The 14,728-nt window shown below is 46.9% G+C and overlaps 3 protein-coding genes across 3 annotated transcripts; 1 reads left to right on the forward strand and 2 right to left on the reverse strand.

Annotated features, from left to right (window-relative positions):
• Positions 1-314: 314 nt before the first annotated feature.
• On the reverse strand, positions 315-1,752 carry F5891DRAFT_1236291 (uncharacterized protein; the record flags this gene model as incomplete). The annotated part of the gene is made up of 8 exons (XM_041369643.1): positions 315-432; positions 489-634; positions 686-814; positions 867-993; positions 1,060-1,253; positions 1,306-1,414; positions 1,469-1,623; positions 1,675-1,752. 8 exons carry the CDS (start codon positions 1,750-1,752, stop codon positions 315-317), a joined length of 1,056 nt encoding a protein of 351 aa, XP_041224246.1.
• Positions 1,753-2,064: 312 nt separating this feature from the next.
• Positions 2,065-2,660, forward strand: F5891DRAFT_1190441 (uncharacterized protein; the record flags this gene model as incomplete). Its single annotated transcript, XM_041367299.1, has 4 exons — positions 2,065-2,132; positions 2,183-2,242; positions 2,291-2,577; positions 2,626-2,660. The coding sequence occupies 4 exons, from the start codon at positions 2,065-2,067 to the stop codon at positions 2,658-2,660; spliced, it is 450 nt and encodes a 149-aa protein (XP_041224247.1).
• Positions 2,661-3,198: 538 nt separating this feature from the next.
• On the reverse strand, positions 3,199-6,386 carry F5891DRAFT_1190442 (uncharacterized protein; the record flags this gene model as incomplete). The annotated part of the gene is made up of 16 exons (XM_041367300.1): positions 3,199-3,290; positions 3,343-3,413; positions 3,467-3,513; positions 3,564-3,811; positions 3,862-3,882; positions 3,937-3,987; positions 4,057-4,146; positions 4,195-4,283; positions 4,339-4,363; positions 4,413-4,665; positions 4,713-4,785; positions 4,834-4,890; positions 4,942-5,039; positions 5,101-5,206; positions 6,076-6,252; positions 6,304-6,386. The coding sequence occupies 16 exons, from the start codon at positions 6,384-6,386 to the stop codon at positions 3,199-3,201; spliced, it is 1,581 nt and encodes a 526-aa protein (XP_041224248.1).
• Positions 6,387-14,728: the final 8,342 nt, after the last annotated feature.

Below are 14,728 nucleotides of genomic sequence, written 5' to 3' on the forward strand. Positions count from 1 at the left end.
TTATCACTACATTCCATTTCAGCTGATCATTTTAATTCCCCTCAAGCTCGAACATAAAGTTAGCTGCAGGTATTGTCTCACAGCGCCTGCTCGCATGGGTCAATTTGGCGTAGGAGATCACTGCGCTACACAGTGACAACAAGTTATCGTTTGATAACTGAATTTCAATTGTGTTGTCTTCAAAGTGAAGAAGTCGCATCCGAGGCGATAGGCTTGTCTTGTAGTCAATTCAGTGCTAACTTTGTTCTGAGAGCACACAAAGACTGCTATAAAATTGCAATTGTATTTACTACATAAAAATGCTCGAATGAAGACTACGAAGAATTTGAATCTGCAGCCCGTTTGACTGCAAGGCATTTGAGTCGAATCTTTGCTAAGGCGCTGTTGGTGCTGATGGGTCGCTTGGCGGCAGATGAAGTAGGAAAGACTTGGCTGGGTAAAAGATAACAGATGAGCCCCGGAAAAATGGCAAAGAGCGAGTAACATACCGGTTCCACCATGTCAGCAGCTCGTCGATTTCCTTATATTCATCAGGGTCCTCGAGCAGGTCAAGGAGACTGTGGTAGAATGTCTCCGAGTCTGTGGTCGTATTGGTCCGTGAAAACACTGATGAGGAACTCAGAGAAAATAGAACCTTTAGTCATGCATCAGGATAGTTCAGCTTTGGAAATGTTGTAAGGCAAACCTGCGTCGCAATATAAGCTATGGAAGCGATCGTAACAGCGTTCATGCCATGGAGGCGAGCGTTTCCAGACCGTGTGGCTTTGGGTTCTTTGTCTACTGAACTTGGGGATGTGAAAACGTGCTTGTAAGCCTAGTGAAAATATGTAGTGAAGAACAACATAGAATAAGTTGTGCCTACTCACAGATACAAGTAAGCGATTCCTAAGAAGACCACACCATGGGTCATCAGCGTCGTAAGTATAGTTGGCGTACAAAAATATGGGCCATTGATCTCCGCATACCGAGATTTCTCCGCTTTGGAGGTTCTCTCTGGTCATGTATGTGATGAAGTAAAAAATGAGTGGTGACCACAGATACCAGTGAACTGAAACGTACTCTGGGTCTTTCCAGTCCAACCCAGCAGGACAAAGCAACGACCCGGTTAGCTCATGATTGAATCTGCGGTCGATCTTCGAGTTTCTGTGTAAATGAGGCTGGATTGCTGCTCCTTTTGGGGAAATCCAATCAAGCACTGCGGACTTCAATGTTTTCGTGTCGTCGCCCCTCGCACCTGCGGCTCCCTTACCAATCTGCAGAGAGTAAGCATAAACACAACCTCTGTGCACACAAAAAGAAACGCACTAGCTCACCAACATAGATAAGTTCTTCTTCAGACCCATTCTGTAGTCGCTCTAAAAGGCCAGGGTAAGATTCTAAGAGGTGCTCAAACACGCGATGCTCTTGCCGCTCACTGCCAAACACGTCAATAAGCCAGTAAACGAATATAGATGCACGTCATTTTCACTCAGCAGAGAAGTCTTCTAGTGAAGAGGTATCTTCCATTTGCTCTAACCTGAGGATCCTGTTGGTAAGCAGAGAAGGAAAATTGCACAGAGCGAATACTGTTCGACTGAAGTGGCGTCCGTGGGAGATAAGTGGATCAGATGTTGAACTGTGCGACTAGATGAGTCTGTAAAATCTCAATATACCAAGCATTAAGAACACTTGCACTTTTTTGCGGGGCCCCATCTGAAGAGCCGATGCAGGGCGTTTACTCGGAATGTTGGAAGTGGTATTCTCGGAGGTCATGGGAGCTGGCGAGGTAGCAGAGTTCTGGTACTAAAGGCTAGCTTTTATTACAGACGCTAACACGTAAGACTGTGTAACCAACGTACCTGGTGGCAGCCAAGCAAAACCCAAGACGGCTTGGCTAGGTGGCTGGCCATGGTGATTGGGGGCCTGGGCGCTGGCGGTGGTGACCAGGGGCTACAACGGCCTACCACCCAACGGATTAACATTCGGTTGAATCAATTGAGGTGAATTCCATACCATCAAAAGGCGCTGCTCCGTAAATAATTTCACCAGTACTAAAAGATAAAATTGCCTGCGCTCAACCAGAATATGCAACAATCCTTGACTCAGAGCCAAACCTTTAACATATCCGGACACATCATTAGCTTGAACCTCCGGTAACTCTGATGATGCACTTGTGGCAGGATTTACTAACGTCATCCATTAGGATCGAAGCAGTAGGAAACACCAATCAGAGGGACAAGCCTAAGGGGCTTGGTATTGTAAGGTTTGTGAACACCACTATTGCTTATTCACAAAGCTTATGTTAGTTCAGAACGACGGATGTTGATAAGAACATATCTTCAGCGGAGCATAACGAAAATCCTGTTCTTCTGCCGGAGCACAACCGTGAAACAGGCGAGGACTCCGTAGCCAATCTCAAAGAACGACTACGGCTTGCAGACTTGCGCTGTTCAAAACTGCAAGAGTTGTATCAAAGCTACAGGCTTCGTTGGCTGGAAGAAAGTTATCGGGTCCAAATCTTGGAAGAATACGCACCAAGTGGGATCAGTACATACTCTCCTGGTCAGATCGCATGGGATGCCCCTTCCCCCATTCAAAGTACATCCCACACGAAATCCCTGGAAAAGAACTGACTGCTTTCCTCAGATAATGAGGACGACAAAATAGAGGGTCAGGAGTAAGTACGGAAGACATTATAACACGGAAGTGGTTGCAGCAGCGCACAATGTTGGTGATTCCCAGGTAGTTCTGTGACCAAGATATCGTAGCGTGGTGATGCAGCCGCAATTATGATGGCATACAACAAAAAATTGCCCTGTGCGGTCGCCGATATTGTTAAGTTGAACCGTAAAATTTGCACCAAGACGTCCAGAACGTTCTGATGAATCCAACAACGTATGAGTAGGTACTTTGAGACAAAGAATATGGAAATTACATCGTCTATTTAATTACTAGAGCTAACCTCTAGACTTCCGAGCGAGACATGTGGAAATGCCCTTAGGACAAAGACATTACTGCGGCCTTATCCTAGCTGGGCCTGGACCGTAACTGGCCACCACCAATATAATCAGCGAACCTACCACAACGGTGAGCGTAGCAAAGCACGCAATGACTGAGGGTGTGGATGGCTTGAAGTCTATAGTGATACCTGCGAGAAATCCAAGTATCGAAGTTGTCACACTGATGGTGATTCCATGAGCAAGCTAAGTAATCGTAGCCTTAATCACTTTTGCTCACCTCAATACGCAAAAACAAGTCGGTATGCTTGTAATAACCAGAAGCATCACCATCTTCTTTCGCAGATAATAGGCCTGTTCAGTAGGCAATGTTAGTCTCAGATGCAGAACAATTAAAAAATTGAACCGCAAAGTCCAAAGATCTCATCCTCTCGCCGAAGTGGTGTATTATTGTGCCCGCAAAAATACAGCCGACACCTAAAAGGAAGGAGCAGGAGCACAATGTCTGTGCAGTCGTTGTTGTACCTAACCATGGGATGGCAAGAATAGCAATATCCAAGGCCATGGAGATACCTGCCTAAAAGAGCAGACTAAATGGGACGTTCACGGTACTGATATACGACTTACCAGGGTGATTTGATTTCGAGTCTGACTGCCGAAATCATTGATAAACGACTGAACTTCTACCCCATTTATGATACCATCGACGGAAGTGCTCTTGACGCGAGCAATAGTGATGGGCATGCAGAACATCGTAGCTGCGGCGTTGCCCATAAAATGCAGAAGTTTGAACTTTCTGTGCTTCTCTCTTACTGTATGTGTTCGGATTAGGCGAGCCTCAGGTTGGTTATGGCGGTGCAAATACTGGTGATGTCCTATGTTCCTGCGTGATTAATAGTGTATACTTCAAAAGAGAGTGACGCACGTAGCATGTACATGATTCTGCCTGTTATTTAAAAAGATTAGCATTTGAAATTCTCGGTCTCACAAACTCACGAACAACATGATACGACTCCGGTTTCTGGGACCAGATCATTCTCCGTGATTTCTTCTAAAGAGGAGATGACAAAACTCAATTAATCTCATCGTGGCTGCTACACAGTGAGACAAGAACACATACCAACATAGGCCAGTTGACCGACAATTTGATTCATCTCGTCCAAAGTCCAGAATATGGACGCCGCAGTGGATTGTCTCAAAGTCGTTGCTTCTGTATTTGCCATTATTTTGAGCGTCACTGCAGTAGTGTAGAGCTTACCTGCAAGGTAGCAAACCAGTTCTCCTCGTATACATCTCACTTCCGATCGAGACATTCTCAAATCATGTGGAAAGTACTCGAAATGTTTCCTACCAACGAGCGAGAAATGTTCAGCTCAATGTCTATCCAATGTTATCCGCTCACCAATATTGAGCTTCTAATTCAAGTCCTGTGTTGTTCAGATCAAGCTCCTGAAGTAAAATTGAAAAACGACATACTTTTGTGCCTCCATTCGCTTGGCTTGACACAAGCTCGGAAGAGAATGTAGCCATCTAGATCCTCCAGCCAGGCAATGATGCGACTGCCGGGGACTACATAATAATATTGAAACCTTTCTTTGCCCATAAAGACCATCGGCTGGACGACCAACGTCCACGCATCTTCTTTCGCCGTGGCTCGTGATGCGTTTACGAACCCATCGAGTGTCTGTAGACTTCTCGAGTTCCTCAAGTTCGTCAACGTATACGTGTTCTAGATTTCCATGAGGTAGGGTAAATCATGGGTACAAGCGTGCTTACCTTTCTGGAATTATAGAAATATGTACCGCCTAATGGATGGACTAACTCTTGCCAGTCTCTGTATACTAGGGGACTGTCGGAGTTTATTAGTTTAACACCAGTCAAAAATAAGGTGACGAACGGAGGATCACTTATTTCCCTCTTGCGGACCAAGTTATCCTCATATGCGTCATCTGTACTATATACAAAAATCAATAAATATACTTCATAATCAATGATGAGTACTTACAGTGATACCACTTCGGCGTATCGGGGCAATTGCGTCAGCCAGATCCCAATACCACGATCAGACAGCGTCGCAGATTGCTGTTGGGACGCTAACGTTGCCTAGCGTATAAGGTCCTGAGCCGCCGGACAAAGTCAAAATGCATGTCGCGATTAAACGCACCATGTTCTCCTGTTGCGGGATTGTCAATGTAGTGTTGTGCTGCGATGGGCCTTGAATGAGGCAAACGATAAATGTACCAATGTATTTTACAAACGCGGAGGGGATACTGAATGAAGGACCAGATCGAACGATGGTAGTGGTAAGGGAGAGAGTTCGAAAATTACGTAATCCAGCAAGTGCAGGTCGATTAGTAGTGAACAACTATGGGGTATAAACAAATACAAATACTTCACATATCCACATTATTTCCTTAAACAACAACTTTAATTACCAACTACGGCAAATAAGGTACGAAAAGTCAATTATCTCCTCGATCGGATCTGCTAATTGACATCGACGTTACGTTACTACTAGACACAAAATGACACGCGTGATCAACGGACCCCAGCTAACTGACTGTGATGCCTGCGTAAGTACTACTTGCTTTGAGAGTTCGTCAACGCTAACACTCAACAGACTCATCTAGAATATCTAGAGGCAAAATACAAGGTGCGCGTTGAGATCATGTCAGTCACTCATATCCTGACTTCGGCACTGGAGGCGGCCGGCTTGAATGTCCCGCAAGCGCTGCTATGGAGTCCAATCATGAGATGGGTCACGTTTTCGAGGGACGGTGTTGGTCGTGTGATCCAACGCTTGAAATCGGCAGTGCAGAGAGTAAGTTTTCTTCAATTGCGAGCTTCAAATACTCAAGGCAAGCGTCCTAGTGTTGAAACGATAGGCTATATCTAGCCTACATACCACGAGAACACTCACATCACGACTTACGATGTATGATGACACCTCACCACTTGTTCAGTAGATTACTCACTCATGTAATTTCATTCATGGACTCAAAGCAACTGTAACTAATCTATACACCACCTGTGCTCGTTACATCACGGAATACAATTGTAATAGTATCAATGACCTTACCCGAATCTTTACTATAGAGGCAGAAGCATTGTGAAGTAACACTGGTGAATATCTACGGACTTAAACGAATGCGGAAGCCTAAATTGTGCGTAAGGGACTCCCGAGTCATCATGAAGCGGATCGAGAACTATGTCTCTGACATCGTCCATGACTTTCATTCGCCTGTCATTCGTGACGGGGTCTAAGATTAGCCTCGCATTACAAGTCTTGGGGTCAATGGACAACATGTTTGCCTCCCTGGACGTATGTCGCAATGAGCAGGACCAAAAAATAAGTCAAGATACTGACCGTATGTGAGGGAGCTTCCGGGCCACATCAAAAAAGGTCTCGAAACGGGATGGATTCGCATACATCACATCTAGGGCAGACATGATGTGAGGGTATACTTCCAGCGTTTTCAGCTGTATCCTATCCGCGTGAGCCGGTGTAGAAACAACAATACTGAGAGGAACAAAGAAATGCTCCTGACTGTATCTAAAAAGTTGTAGGTCGTGCGTTGCCTAGTCTGCGATACTTGAGATGGCAAGTGCATTCGACCCTAAAGGGGAAGCAGGTGCAGCGGAGATCTAGAGGTACGCGCTTCAGTGAAGCGCGAGAAAGCGCAGGTGCGCGCAAGGTACGAAGGCGCGGGAACGCGCGCGCGTATTAGCGCGAAGCGCGGGAAAGCGCGTGCGTGTAAGCGGAAATAAGAGAGACTAAACTTATGTGAAGATATAAGCAAGATAAAGGATGTGAGATGTGTTGTGCTAATGAATAGATTTCTACTGCGACTTTCTAAGTAGTAAGTACTAGGTAAAGTTGGGTGAAAAGTAAGGTCCATAATAGTATGTACTGCTGGCGCTTATATAGCGCGCCTAAGCGCGCTCATGCGGAGCCGAAGCACTACCGAGTAGGTATGTAAAAATATATATGAGTGAGAAACTATGATAAAAATAAAGGTGGAACTATGCTAATAAAGGAAATGGAAATATACGCACTAGGGAGCTTGGTGGACAGTGGATGGATGCATCTGGATGGCTGGCGCTATAGGGCGCGCAAGCGCGGGAACGCGCGCGCGCGTATACATCGTGAAGCGCGGGAATGGTGCGCGCATGGCGCGCGTTGCGCGGGAAAGCTGCGCGTCATATAGGAATCACTGTGGATGGTACACAGAGTGATGCTGCGAGTTGGTGCTGTATACTCCCTAGTGTAAAGCGCCATATCACACTATGAGATGCACGAGTCTCTACATCTCCCAGGGACTTAAATTCTGAGTGTCCCCACTCAGCACGCGCATGGTGAGGATTTTGCGTGATAGTATGTGTGCGCGATGCCTGTATGATGCTTGGGTCGTTGGGCGATGAATGCGCAAGTGCAGGAATTATTGCGTGGATGTGCGTGAAGCGTGGAAAGTTGCGTGCATGGTACGCGCAAGGCGCGAGAATGTGCGCGCGCTACGCGTGAAGGCGTGGGAATGAAGCGTAGCATGGCGAATTGCAAGGGTGACTCTGGTGTGAATAGTGTTCCCTGGGTGTGAGGCGATGATGTGAGAGTGATATGGATGTGGCGCGCATATGGCATAAAGCGCGAGAAAGTGCGCGCGCGCAAGGCGCGAGAAAACGCGTGAGTGTCGCATGTGTTGTATTGTGCGTATGATGCGAAGTGGTGCGGTCCAAGAGCGATCCAATCCAAGTCCAAACCAAGTCCTGCTAGGCGCGCTAAATATTAGGTGGTAAGGTTTGAACAGTGTGAGTAAAACTATATGTGAAAATGCGAAGGAAAAAATGGTAAACTTTGCGGATGTCCTATCCGACTTGTCTTCTTTGTGCGGCTGTCGACATCTACACCTTCCTATGAGCGAGGCGCAGGAAGCGCGCATGTGTGCGCGCGCGAGGCGTATGGGCGCGTGAATATTGCGCGCGTATGTGCGCGTGAGCGTGGGAAGACTGCGCGCATATGTGCGCGTTCTAAGGTAAAAAGGAGCATGGTGCCACCCTTGGCACCACTTCAAAGACGTTCCCACGGCCTTTCAGACCCGGTTTCTATGTCATGGGAAACTAGGCTGAAAGACCATTGTCCCCAAGAGGGTCTCCACCAGGTGCTACAATAGGCTCCCGCCCTTGAGAGGGTTTTTGACTCAAGTTCGCGCAGAGGCTCTCGAGGTAAGTATAGTCTATACCCTTTGTCCTCTGCTCGCTGGTATTTTTATAGATTTGCACCCTTCTTCCATCGCACAGCGCTGTCCGCTGCCCTTGCTCACTGCTCAGGTTCGCGCGGAGGTTCTCATAGTAAGTGTAGTCTATACCCTTTGTCCTTTGCTCACTGCCATGTATACTAGATCTGCACCCTTCGTCAGTGCTCAGGTTTGCGTTGGATCTATGAGCTTGTTTGTCTACAGGCTGGAGCTTTGGATTTACATTGGCACATTCTTCTGACTTACATTGGTGCCTTCTTGATCTACATACTTCTGGGATTTTCAGACTGACGTGGCACATTCTTCTTGATCTACAGCCTCGGAGCTTCAGGGAGGTTTTTGTAAATGGTCTTCTTGGCCTTAAATAGTTTCATTTCACTATCCGTTACCCTCTGCTTCGCGAGCCTCGGCTTTGAATTGATGTTCCAATTGTCCTCATACCCGGTGCTTCGCAAGCCTCAAGTGCATCTCGTTCAACAATTCGGACGAGTCGACCTTCTTTATTTAAGATTTGTTCTAAATGTTCATATGTTGCGAACCTTAAATGCATCTTATTTAGCGGAACTTCGTGAACATTCAAAGCATTTCATTCAACTGGAGACATATGATTTATCGCAATATGAAAGTACGTATGTAAACTATCATCGAAGGAAGTTGCGTACTACCGATCAAAGCAAGGATGGGTGAGATATAAACATACAGAACATCAAGAACACACGATCAAAGGAGGAACGAGTGAGATGGGGACATACGGAAACATCAAGAACATATATGCACACAAGAGCGCTCGATACAATGAAGCATTCCAAGAAGCAAGAGATGACGTCTAGTTACCTTCAGACTGGGGTGGTGATGATGAGTATGCAACTAGACCAGGTAAAGGGCTCATCCTCTGACTAGAGCGGCGGGGTGTTTGTAGTACGTTCTCGGCCTGATGCGCCATGGGCCCGTAGTGAGGCTGCCAACATTCGTCCATGTTATATGCTACCCTGCCATCACGGTGAGCCACAAGTCCTTGTTGGGGAGCAGGCACACGAGTGTCGTAAGTCGGAGCAGGTGCACGAGCACCATAATTCTCCATGTGCTGCTGCTGCTCAGAAGGTGCACGAGTAGGCGCACATCCATAAATTTCTGGATATTGTTGCTGTTGAGAGGGTACCAGTGCACGAGTATCGTAATCTTCCAGACGTTGCTGATGAGCAGGCACACGAGTACTATCATAAGCTTCTGCGTGTGGAACGTTAGCATGGTGGGGTGCAAGGTGCGGATACATGTCATTGCGAGGAGTGTACTGGGTGTGGCTGTAACCGGCGGTGTTGCCGCCACCTGGGCCTTGGTTCATGCGTTGGTAGTCAATCTGATTATGGCGCAGATCAGCCTGAGGATAGTTCCGACCTTGCGGCACGTCAAGATGTTGCCCGTATGAAGGCGGTGGAAGAGCTCTGCCATGACCATAATTATATGGTGTGGTTTCAGGGGCAGGGCTTCGCTGGTTGTGCGAAGATGGAATCAGTGACTGTGGACATTGTTGATATTGAGGCGATGGAGATGAAGGGGCAGACGATGGGGCAGGTGAGGGGGCAGGTGAGGGGGCAGGCAAGGGGGCAGGCAGTAAATGGTCGCGTGGCTCTGCTGCTCCCATTGGTCTTGCTGCTCTTGACAAGCCGCGCACATGAAGCCTCCCACCTTCGACAACTGCTACTTCTGCTCCCGATGGTTCCGCTGCTCCTGATGGTCTCGTTACTCCCGCTGCTCCCGGTGGTCCCGATGCTCCCGATGCTCGCGTCACTCCTGACGGTCCCACTGTTCTCGTTGTTCCCAATGGTTCTGCTGCTCCTGCTGCTCTAGATGATTCGTGCGTATGAAGCATTCCACCTTCATAGAAAGCAACTTGTTTGGCTGCTGCAGTTGAACCACGCACAATCTTCTTTGGCTTCAGCTTTGAACGTGCTGGACCATCTCGGAGTCGCAAAGGTATACCAACTATGAGAAGATGTTATCGATGGTAAGCGTCGTATAAAGGTGACAGAAATGAAGCTTGCATACCTTCCTTGACTTCGTCTGGCTTCTGTTCCTCTTCAGATTCAGAGGTGAGCTCGCGATAACGTGCCCTTACCCTCTCCTTCTGCAATGCAGTATCTTTTGCCTTGCCCTTGGGCTGCGGCTCGATCACCTCAATGTCACTGGACAGAACACGACGCTTAAGTCTGCGAGTGCCACCAGTCGTCTTTGCTTTGCGTTTGCGTGACTGCACTCTATCCTCGTAGTCAGACTCGACTTGTGGGGCGTCGTCATATGCTGAGTCGTCTTCCTCCGATCCAGACGATGCTTTCACTGATTCATCGAGAGTGATTACATTGGAAGGTGCGGGCGTTGCCTGTGATTTTGGAGGCTTAACTACCTTCGAAGGGCGTGCAGGAGGTATGATCAGTCGTCTGTTGGTCAAGAATGCTCAAGGTCAAGTCGGAATGCATGCGAAGCTTCGCAAGTCCGTGCCAGTGTGACATGATGAATAGGAGTTCGATAACAATTTTGTTGTGGTTATCATCGGGGATAAGGCCGTCAAAAACCGGGATAGAGCACTGGTGAAATATTAGTTCACGGTTACTGATGAGATTGATTCCATACTTGTAAGAGATCTTCGAAGTTTCAGGCGGCCATGTTCGACATATCTGATGTATTGGAAGAAAACCGTCTAATGGTGGCTGGCCCAAACGGAGGAACCTGTCTATACCTATCAAAGTTGAGTGTTAGCCTGGCAAGTTATCATCAAATAGATATCCCACAAACCTTTTATCGAGTTCATGCACCAAATCCTTGTTGATGGAGGTAAGAATTCTAAGTAAATGCACTAGAAGCATACGCCACACTCCGAGCTCAAACTCGTGCAGAAGATCAACGATGAGCGCGATGAATACATTGAATCCAAATCGGCCCAGGCGGTCCGACAAAATGTTCTACTCAATAAGGTTGATAAAGGCGAGGGGAAAAAGTAAGATTCATGCTCACAGGGATCGGAACCCAAGACTCAGGCTTTAGAAGTGCCTCAACCACCGTGCTATCTACACCGTAATGTTTCTCATATATTTGACGGCGTGCAGTAATAACAAGCTGACTCCTTGTGACATCGGATCATGCATGAGTCCGATGTTGTGCCCTATCGCAAGCCATCCCCAGACAGTGGAGCCTGTTTGTTGGTATAAGACATCGTGAGCATGGACAACCTCCCAATTGTTGAATTGTAGCAACGAGGACCCTGGCTTGAGTTAGTTTTGATTTCTATAGATATACATGACTTACTTTTCAGGATAGTCCGCAGAATATGTGAATATCCGGGGGTAAAACTGGTGTTTGACGCTGTCACAACACAGAATCACGATCCCGTGTTCATATGCTTCTAAGAACTCGTCATCAAGCAATATTTTCCATTGCGCTTGGAAAAGTTCGCGATGACAATGAGTTGTGCATTCGCAGCCGACACCTTTCCCTTCAGTGTAAATCCCCGCGAAATCTTTGAACGAGTCCGGAAGCTGAATAATAAGTCAATCTGGATGAAGACGAAGACTAACTCATAATGATTGTCATACCTTCTGAAAATAAGCTACATGATTTCCCAGATTACATGATGGTTTACATCGGCGGTACTTTGATTCGTTGCCGAAGTACATATAGACTGGCCACAGCTTCATGTTACCGAACGTGGTAAGCTGCGTAGCATCTGACCAGAACATCAGTGCAGCGACCATGCGGGGAAGTTCACACCCTGCCTCTCCAGGCAATTCCTGAAGTTTGCGGTGAGCATCTAGGAAGGCAGGTGATGTGTACAGTTCACCTTGGATATTGACTTCGTGTGGAAGATGAGGCGGGCACCAACACAGTTGATAAGGCTCGTAATGAAAATATTCATCGTCGTGAGCACTAGCGAGCTTTTCCCGTATAACAGACACAAGAGACCGATGGTATAGATCTGCCGCAATGTAAGGACGAATATCCGGCTGAGCTGTTGTTCGACAAAAAGGAACGTCGATGGTCACTTGAGTTTTATGCCACCCAGCATCTTCATCCTCCCATTCTTCTCCCTCATCACCAACACTTGCACCTAATTGGGAGTTGATCTTGTCCCAGTGCGTATGCCGCACATCGTCTGGATCATAGTCTGGACGTCCGATGATGTCGAGCAGTTCTTTGAAGCTCTGCTGTGATTTCTGTGCGCCCCCGTTCCAATACCAATGACCAAGCTTGAAGGAAGATTCGTTGGGATACGGATGGAAAGAATTATCGAGAGGTATTGCAACAGTATCCGAGTCTTCTGCAGTAAGAGTTGGGATATAACTGATATCTTGCAGGGTTATAGCCTCTTCCGGGTCATGGCTTGGCGGTACTGAAGAGAAGAATTGGCAGACTAGACCAAAAATATTCCTTGATGTGCGAAAAGGAGTAGCTTGCACCGAAGAGGAAGCTCTGGCAGGCACTATGTTTGTGGGTGAACCAGTCTCTGGTTGTCGTGGGGTATAGCTAGGGACGCTAGGAGGCTGAGGAAGCACATCCTCATATTGTCTGAAGCGGAGGGGCATAGGGACACCTACGTGGCGACTTCTACGCTGTGCCAATGGTAAACCGTCATCTTCTACGCAAGTAGATGATGTTTCAAGTCGGATATTGGGTGGTAGGATTTGTGCATCAGCTCGCAATGAAGAGTCTGCACACGACACCTCCCCGGGGGTGATGGCCGAGGAAGTTCATAAATCTTCTGTATCTAACGGCCAGTCGGAAAATAAGGGAGGGATTTGCGGACAGTGGACCTGCGAGCTCGAAGACGCTGTGTGAGCGCACACATCCTGTTTGTGACCAGTGGTAGACAGTCTAGACCGTTTTACCGAACCTAATAAATCTTTCGCTTTTGATAAAGCAGAGAATAGTCGTTTCTTGCCCTTTGTGCATGAATGTTGATGTTTCGTAAAGGCGCTGGCTTGAGTAAACTCGCGAGTGCAAGTGCATTTGAATACTGTTTCTGGTAGACCAGCCATGAATCTGGTACGGACACGAGCACATACTGTTGAGCTAGCAGCAAAAGATATTATCGAAGCCATGGAGCTTACCATTTGTCATTGAACGTAATATGGCTGATACAGGAATGAGGGCTGCCAGCGTAATCACCGCCTAGCGCCATATTCCTATATGACCAAATCACCTGGCGGCCTGACAGGGGGCTGGCGCACTTGGTGGCGGCCAGATCAATTGGGCCAGCACGATCGGGATGGCTGAATATAGGGATGGAAAAATAACAAGGTAGGAGAACAGCTATATAAACACCGTTCAGGTTATTTTCTACATAGCCTGTTATGTCCTCACCGTCATCCGAATGCTCGACGCTCGATTCCAGAGAATTTGAAGTTGATCCCAAAATGTTGGAGATGTTGGTGAGGATCCTCACATGCCACCATGGCATACTTCATTACCACGCAGAAACAGGGGAACTGACAATGTTTCAATGGTCAATGAATTTGTATCATGGAAATGTGTTCGTCACTCACACGTATTCTCTCTACAGGCCCACCGACTGATATGGAGGGAAAATACACCCTTCATTATTTCAGGCTTACCGTGACGCACACATGTTTCACTACCCGTGTTGTTTTTGCGCGACAACTAGCAGATACGTGGAAGTATCAATATTTCAGCGCCCTGAAGGGGTGTGCCAGGGGGAGTACGTCTCGGAATGCGCCACGGGCAATTGCGGCTACATGCGTAAGTCGATACACAGATGCGTTGGTCAAGCTAATTTTCAATGCAGTGAATATCGAGAAATTTTATGATAGAACCTACATACCCTCGGTGTACTATCCTCGGAGATGTGTGCATTCTCAGCCACGTGCGCGCTCGTATGCTTATAACTCAAGGTCGTCATAAGTCTGACCCGCCTCGGCCATATGACTAGAAATTAATATGAGGAAGTCATTTGCTATGGCTGAGTACAAACATGAGCTCTTGTACCTTCGATTTTTAGGAATATACGCACTGTTTACTATTACCATGAGCAAGTTCGCGAAGTATCCTATGATGTCATTCGACACTTTGAAGCTTCCCTTGCCCATTGACATCAATATCAGATTTCACCTCTGCAAATTGTGTCAGATATTAATCTGATGCTAACCATATACATTATATCATATCTGACCATTATGAATCTGCTCTACTGCAGGATTTGTGCTTATAATCACTTCAGAGCACATATAAATCACATCTCTCGTACGTAGTGTAAGTGAACGTCCTTGACTGGTACAAAATTTGCGCTAATCAAACTTATGTATAGGTACAGTGTCGTAGCCATATTGTAACTGTGTGTGTACACGGATTCGATGAAAATGGGAAAAGGAAAGAATGATGAAAGTGGGGTAGTATTTATAATGATCGACTTTGAGAAATTAAACTCAGCCGGCAACCCCCGTAATATCCAACACACGTCATCAATTTCCAAATTTGATGATAATGCTACATTCCGCCGTCTGTAAGCATGGAGCGTTAAATTTTATTATTAAA

Source organism: Suillus fuscotomentosus (genome assembly GCF_016647785.1).
Source record: "Suillus fuscotomentosus strain FC203 chromosome Unknown F5891scaffold_37, whole genome shotgun sequence".
Lineage (NCBI taxonomy): Eukaryota > Fungi > Basidiomycota > Agaricomycetes > Boletales > Suillaceae > Suillus > Suillus fuscotomentosus.